General features: G+C 37.4%; 1 protein-coding gene across 1 annotated transcript; it reads right to left on the bottom strand.

Annotated features, from left to right (window-relative positions):
- Positions 1 to 472: 472 nt before the first annotated feature.
- LOC138314037 (uncharacterized) lies at positions 473 to 7,527 on the bottom strand. The gene is made up of 7 exons (XM_069254238.1): positions 7,495 to 7,527; positions 4,989 to 5,983; positions 3,811 to 3,952; positions 3,488 to 3,606; positions 3,169 to 3,355; positions 2,458 to 2,597; positions 473 to 612 (listed from the first exon to the last, which is right to left on the bottom strand). Exons 2-7 carry the CDS (start codon positions 5,950 to 5,952, stop codon positions 557 to 559), a joined length of 1,608 nt encoding a protein of 535 aa, XP_069110339.1. The 5' UTR covers positions 5,953 to 5,983; positions 7,495 to 7,527; the 3' UTR covers positions 473 to 556.
- Between the last annotated feature and the right edge of the window lie 739 nt (positions 7,528 to 8,266).

The raw sequence follows: 8,266 nt of genomic DNA on the forward strand, positions 1-8,266 counted from the left end.
GACTGTGTGTTTTTGCTATGACCCTTTACCTTTTTACAAACTCCCAGTAGACTGTGTGTTTTTTACTATGACCCTTTACCTTTTTACAAACTCCCAGTAGACTGTGTGTTTTTGCTATGATCCTTTACCTTTTTACAAACTCCCAGTAGACTGTGTTTTTACTATGACCCTTTACCTTTTTACAAACTCCCAGTAGACTGTGTGTTTTTACTATGACCCTTTACCTTTTTACAAACTCCCAGTAGACTGTGTTTTTACTATGACCCTTTACCTTTTTACAAACTCCCAGTAGACTGTGTTTTTTACTATGACCCTTTACCTTTTTACAAACTCCCAGTAGACTGTGTGTTTTACTATGACCCTTTACCTTTTTACAAACTCCCAGTAGACTGTGTGTTTTTTACTATGACCCTTTACCTTTTTACAAACTCCCAGTAGACTGTGTGTTTTTACTATGACCCTTTACCTTTTTACAAACTCCCAGTAGACTGTGTGTGACTGCTTTTCTTTCCCTAATAGGGCATGAATCATGCTGAGATAGTACACAAGTTGGGGGTCAGAGGGTAGAAAATTCCCCCATGAGTGATTTGGCTTCTTCCAACCATTCTCTCCCTGAAAGTAGAAAAATACAAGGTATTGTTTAACAATATATATCATTTAGTGCTTCTAATATAATTCCCAGTCTATAGCAGTACATAATTATGTAGTAGACATTATTTGATTCACTCGGTGCCCAAATTTTTAATGTTGCCATTCTTTCTTCTTTTGTCATCTTTTTTTTTATATAAATACCCAAGACATTCCATTAATAATTTAAAACATGTATAAGCACAATGTAATTCTGACATTAGGTGTGTTTATAAGCAATAATTCATTGTGTCCCAAAAAAATTCTTTGGTACTATATGTCCAATATAGAATGAAGTTCTGATTGTGCATGTATCGACAGCAAAACAAACTATTTAATATCATTTTTGTGTTAATTAGACATATATATATATATATACATTATTAAACACCAACTCTTGTTAAAAAGATGAGTATTGTTTATGTTCTGTTGGCGGGGGAGCATCTTTAATGAATCTCGCATCCAGCTATAATCATAACAAGAGGCCCAGAGGGCCTGTATCGCTCACCTGTTTTTTTTTGTTTTTTGTAATTATCACAAAGACTCTATCAATTAGAAAAATTAGTAAAATTGACTCAAAAATTTGTTTAATTTTGAATCACAACCATACAATGATACTATAGATACCATACAAATATGCTATCCAATACAAAGGTTCAGAGAGGAAGTAATTTATATGAAAATAGTAGCCTAATTGACCTTTTTGGCCCCGTGTCTAAGGCCCCAGGGAGTCAGCACTATACTTTGCCATACCGTTTAATTTTAAATCCCCATCCTATAAGGATGTTACTATTGCATTATGAGTGCTCTTCCATGCTGAGTTGCAGAGAAGAAGTCGTTCATATAATAACAGCAAAAATTGCTCTATTTCGACCCCGCCCCTCAGCCACCGGGGGGTCAGCCCTATCATTTGCACAATTTTGAATCCTCACCCTATAAGGATGCTACCATTGCATTATGGGTGCTATATTTATATATCACATGCTTAGTTGCAGAGAAGAAGTCATTTATATTGAAATAGCCAAATTGACCCCTTTTGACCCCACCCCTCAGGCCCCTAGGGGGTCAGCCCCATCATTTGTACAGTTTTGAATCCCAACCCTATAACGATGCTACCATTGCATTATGAGTGCTATCCCATGCTTAGTTTCAGAGGAGAAGTCGTTTATATATGGAAAAGCCAAATTGACCCCTTTTGACCCCGCCCCTCAGGCCCCCGGGGGGTCAGCCCCATCATTTGTACAATTTTGAATCCCCATCCTATAAAGATGCTACAATTGCATTATGGATGCTATTCCATGCTTAGTTTCAGAGAAGAAGTCGTTTATATGGAAATAGCCAAATTGACCCCTTTTGACTCCGCCCCTCAGGCCCCAAGGGGGTCAGCCCCATCATTTGTACAATCTTGAATCCCCACCCTATAAGGATGCTACAATTGCATTATGGATGCTATTCCATGCTTAGTTTCAGAGAAGAAGTTGTTTAAATGGAAATAGCCAAATTGACCACTTTTGACCCCGCCCCTCAGGCCCCCAAGGGGGTCAGCCCCATCATTTGTACAATTTCCATTTAGTAGCCCATAAGGATGCTACCAGTTTAAATTTTGTTGAAATCCGACCAGCGGTTATGGAGAAGAAGTCGATTGAATTGTGACGGACGGCACGGACGGACGGACGATGGATGTTACGGACGCCACGGTATGGCATAAGCTCACCCTTGGTCCTTCAGACCAGAAGATCATAAAAATCCAAAATGGCTGACCAATAAAGATAAAAAAATGTCCCGACTTATTGGATACAAGGGAAATCGATGCATGAAAGACATATTTACCCTCAAGTGATCCACAATGTGTACAAAGATAAACATCCATGATATGTCTCTCAAGTCCGTCCACCTTCGTACGATACCTGTTGGTCCAGACATTCTTCCATGCTTGTCTTGAATAACTCCCTTTTTGGATAGACAAGATCCTGACAAAATAAATAAAACATGTATAGTGGACATCAGTCAAGAAGTTTTGTTGAAATCCCTGCCATTGTTTAGGAGGAGTAGTCAGTCGATTTTTAATACAGATAATTTTTCCCCTTTTATGTTTTGGGAAGGAGGATAAATCATCTTTTTAACAGCATTTACCATTTATAGATATCAATAACCCCAAAAAGTCCCTCCACAAACTAATATATTAAAACAATGAATACGGGATCAAGGTTGACCTATACCGGTGTTGTACAGAAAACACATCCGGTGTACTGGGAAGTAAAAACCTGGAATATTATCCGTGATTACAGGTTTGAATGTCGAAGAAATTCCTCAACTCAACTTATAGTAGAACTACATACAGGTAGCACTTGGCGACTACCCCACAAACATTGTCAGCGACTAATCGTTGAATGCATTACACTTGTAATAAATAGCGGAACATCGGGCAATCAAAAATGTGTCTCCATAGAGGACTAGAAGTTTATTAATTGAGTAAAAAATATTGTACAACTCTTTGTTATCAAAATCTATAGTTAGTGGCTGATATTTGTCCAAACTCACCCCTGGTCATTCAGATTGGCGACCAACATCAGCATGTTTGTGGTAATATCGTCGGCCTCGTTACTGTTCTTGCCGTCCTTCAGTAGACTATCACATGACAGCCTGTAGAATTTGGCTGCCCTCTCCACAGCGCCGATCTGAGCATGCATCCGGCCCACCTCATTCAAGTACACAGCCTTCAGGATTTCTGTAAGAAAGATTCAAACAATACGATACACAATAACTAACATTATGACGTCTAAGCAATCATAGCATTCGATGGTATCTTTATGGCAATCAGTCAAATATTTCTTTAGTGCAGAGAAACACACAGTCTCACCTTTTGTTGTATTCTGTGAAAGTGACATGAAGTACTCTGTAGCCATGTTGATGTCCCCTCTCGCCCACAGAGCGTATGGCACAGCATCATCAAAACAGTACGACACCATGGACGGAAACCTAAAAAGTTAATCAAGATCAACGTAAAATATCCAAGGAAGAACATCTGAGTCAGGGTAAAGTTCCTTCAACAATGTCGCGAAGTCATACTTGCAGCAACCCATCCATCTCCATCAGACATGGGACAACAAGAAGTTATTATATATACACAGATGGTCTTTATACTGCAGAGGTGGTCAGTGGGGCAGCTTTTACCATATTTACCTTTTCTTCATTGCAGATTTCAGTCTAGCAACCACACTTCTGGTTGCCCTGGTGATTCTGTCATCTTCACTCTCAGACTGGTGTCTGAAGGCGTTATCCGATAAAAATGGCGGCATCATCAGAGCTAAAGAGGCAGTCACCACTGTCAACATCAACAACAAAGTAAAATCAGGGTCAAAAAGGGCACCTTCACTTAATTAATTTGGGGACATGACTTTTCAGGGTCATAAAACGATGTGCCAAGAGGCCAAGAGGGCATGTATCACTCATCTGACTTGTTATGCATTGCAAAGGAATGTTCTAAGTACAGGGTAAGTATTTCCTCTTGGATTTCTAACGTTTATACCTTTAATTCCCTTTCTCCTCAGGATGTTTCTTGCCAATTTTAGTTAAAATCTGTTTAAAACTTGACTTTGACTAGTAGGGATTTATACAAATTTTCTCAATTTCACCTCAGTGGGCCCTGCATATTGCTCTTACATAATGTACCCTGGAGAAGTCAGAGCCAAGATTTTTACAAACTCTGTTCCCTTTGCCCTAAGTATAAGCTTAGTTTACCCAAATTTGGTTACAATCTAAGCAGAACTCCATGAATATATAAAAAAAATGTTGATTGATGGACAGATAGATGATGACTGAACATTCATTTAAAGATGATCCACCGCCGACAGAGCATAAATGATATTCATCATTTGAACAATAATTGGTGTTTAATCTTGTATATATATATGTCTAATTAACACAAAAAATAATATTAAATAATTTATTTTGCCTTTGCATTGGTGCATGCACAATCAGTACTTCATTCCATATAGGAATGGATATAGTGCCACGAAATTTTTTCGGGATGCAATTAATTATTTTTCATATTTTCAACTTGAAGTAAAATTAAAAGCTCAAACTTTTCAATGGTGGTAATTGTGTAAAGTAACTTTTGTAATTGAAGAAAAATACTAGATCAACTGCTCCTGTTTTTGAAAGTGAAAAAATTTAAATATATATATGATATATTTAACCACAGGAGTTTGACGTTCTGTCAATAATATATAGTACAAATATATAAAAAAATACCCCTTTTGGGTGTTTTTATATAGTATATAGGGGTATTTTTTTATATATATTTGTACTATATATTATTGACAGAACGTCAAACTCCTGTGATTTAACCCTGGTCTTACCTGCCCATGTAGTCATTGTTCGTCTTTCCTCTAAAGACAATATCCTTTCCATATAGGTATACTGTAGTGTAGCTAGCGGATCCGCATTCTTATCCTCGCTCTCATGATTCACACTGTACACCCGTCTCTGGACATCTCTAACAATGTGTAATAACTCTGGTTTATCACCGCTGGACAAACAGGCTTTAGCAAAGTTTGCTTCAAAACGTGCCATCGTCGAATGCAACCAGGACAACTGCATTTTTTGTACAGAGAAATCCTTATCTGGGTAGAAGAGTTGTTTTATTTTGTTTGGAAGTTCTGGCATTGATTTTAAGTTGATTTTATACGATGATTTAATACAAAGTTGAACAAGTGAAGGAACATTTTTACAAATGTCTACAGTTTTGTCAACTAAAGTTCGATCTGACAGCATATGCACAATATCATCTAACTCTTCCTCCATGAAGGGGCGGATATGGTTTTCATACATTGTGCATATTTCTTTACGACGTTTTTTCTTCTGCTTTTTACTAAGTCTTTGTCTTACATTTGAAAAGCTTTTACTCAAACTGGAGTTTTCATCTGTAAACACTAAATCTTCATCATCTTCACTTTCATTCCTTGGCGTGCAAGTAATGGGTACATCATGCTTTCCTTCACTTCTAACCGGCCCACTCGCGCTTTCACCAGTAACAGACTCTGAATCGGAAACCAACAATTCTTCGGCTGAAAAGAACTCATCTTCAGAACCACTGAAACTCTCAACAGACAAATTTGACAAGTCAAGATCTACATCATTTTCCTCTCCAAAATCTTGAGTTGTCTCCCCTGATTGTTGTTTTGACCGACGTCTCCTCCGTTTTTGTACAGTTACAAGTTTTGTTTGGTCAGCATCGTTAAACTCCCAAGAAATCATACGAGCATAAGATTGTCGCTGGCTTCTCTGAACAATAAGTGCCTTTAGACCCTCGTCTTCATCCATGTTGTTTTATGTTCAGTACTGGTCTTGTACTCTACAAAATAGAACCACTAAATTACTAAGTATAAGCAAAAGAGCTTGACTTTCTGTCAATAATACATAGCATATCTGTATATAAAAAATCTATATATTAAATGTATATAAAAACATGTGCTTTTATAAACTGGTCAGCAACCAACTCTTGCCAAATACCTACAAATTAATATTCTTGCCATCGCATGTGTATTGAAATAATTCGTATTATTACTTATGAATTTCCAAGCAATAATTTGTGGAAAACTGCATGGTAGCATCTTCTATCAGAATAGGACTTCATGAAAATAACCATTCATATACACATGCGATGCCATGGCAAGAATTGGTACTTGGTGAGAATTAGTTGCCTGCCAGTTATAATATAGAGTTATTTATGCATTAATGATATATATTATGTTTTTATATAGTATTCATATACTGTATACATGTATTTATGCTTTATATTATTGACAGAACATCAAGCTCCTGTGTTATGTGTGTCCTTTAAGTTTTGTTCCCATAATACGTGCATCCCCTTTACACTGGCTGTTAAGATTCTTAGAATGAAGATAACTGAATATCTGATTCTATGAAAACACACAATTATTTTAACATAATAACTTATTTCTATGAAGGTTCACACAACATGATAATTTGAAAAATCTTAAAATAGAAACAAATGAGAAATAAGCATGAATCGTCCAAAATTAGTTTTCTCAGCTCCATGTCTACGTAATCCAATAATATTAGACATCGGGTATTGAGAAACTTCTGTTGGGCAATACTGTCTTTGAAACTTTAAAAGGATGGATGAGTGTAGTGGGATTGGACTGGGCTGATCATCATCGGTGACCAGGTAGCTCAGCGGTTGAGCATTTCGCTAGCTAGTGTTTTGAGGTACTGGGTTCGAATCCCGGTGTGGCCGCTATATTTTCTTTTCACCTGTGTAGAGGGATTTGACTTGGTCGATCATCGGTGACCAGGTAGCTCAGACGGTAGAGCACTCGGCTTGTGTTCGGGGGGTCCCGTGTTCCAATCCTGGTCTGGCCGCTACATTTTCTCTTCTCCCGTTACAAAATTGGCGCCTAACTAAATAACCCATGGTGGTGGTGTTTGGAAGGGTCTCGTGTCTTCGAGAAAGGAGGGAGGAGCATAGCAGGATTGGACTGGGTCGATCATCGGTGACCAGGTAGCTCAGTGGGTACTCGGTAGAGCACTCGGCTAGTGTTCGGAAGGTCCCGGGTTCGAAATCCCGGCCTGGCCGCTACATTTTCTCCTCTCCTGTTACACCTGTTACATTATAACATTTACAATTTGTACATGTCCACCTTCAACAGTCTGAAGTTTAATATGACACGGACGTAGATAAGATTAGACAGTTGGACAGGAATAAGTGTGTATCTGTGTATAAAAGTGTTTGTGTGTGGAGTGTGCACATTTTGTGTACATTTTTAAATTTTAAGACACTTTTATGAGCTTATGCTTATAATACTAAAATTCGAAGCGCCGGTGATTAAAAATTTACCAAACCTGTATTTGTTTACTTCACAAACTGGCCGATATATTTGACAGAAATTGTTGTATTCAAACCCGGCTAACTTGTTTTAGTCTATTGATAAGTAATTTGTTCAAGCTGGATGTAATTTTTTATTACATTAATATTATAGGAATCGAATGTATGATTACAGGAGAAGACATAAACTCGTTGAATTGCATTGAGGTAAACCTACATCATCCTTAGTGTGGAATTGATATGCCTAGGTAATCTCAGTTTGTTAGAAAATCGGAAGCAAAGGGTGCCCGGAGATTTAGTGTTTTAAGCATAAATAGCAAAGACCCGCATTCCGTTTTAAGTAAATATTGGAAAGTGGATTAGGAAGTTATCTCTGAGTAATGTTCCGTGGTATGGTAATACAAGAAGTACTCTTCACGAAATACGACGAGTTTTGAAACTAGATAATTGAAAAATGCAAATTTATAAAGAGCGTGTGTCCATGTTTTAAATTGAAATATTATATGTTTTCCGTTTACCCTATAGTGGTAAAAGCATTGCACTTGTGAACTTTTGATAATTCAACTAGTTATTGGCAAATTTAAAAACAATCGACATTTAAAGCGAGCCATTCTATAAACAATCTGGTCCTAGCTTTGCAGGATCCGATTGCATTGCCAAACTCAAAGGTTGATAGTATTGGCATAGTCACTACAGTTTATACACGATATTTTGTTATTTGGTGCCATCAAGCAATAACAAATTCTGATATAAATCTTCTCCAGATAACATTTTTCTCTATAAAACCGA

The sequence above is a fragment of the Argopecten irradians genome, chromosome 2, assembly GCF_041381155.1.
Source record: "Argopecten irradians isolate NY chromosome 2, Ai_NY, whole genome shotgun sequence".
NCBI lineage: Eukaryota > Metazoa > Mollusca > Bivalvia > Pectinida > Pectinidae > Argopecten > Argopecten irradians.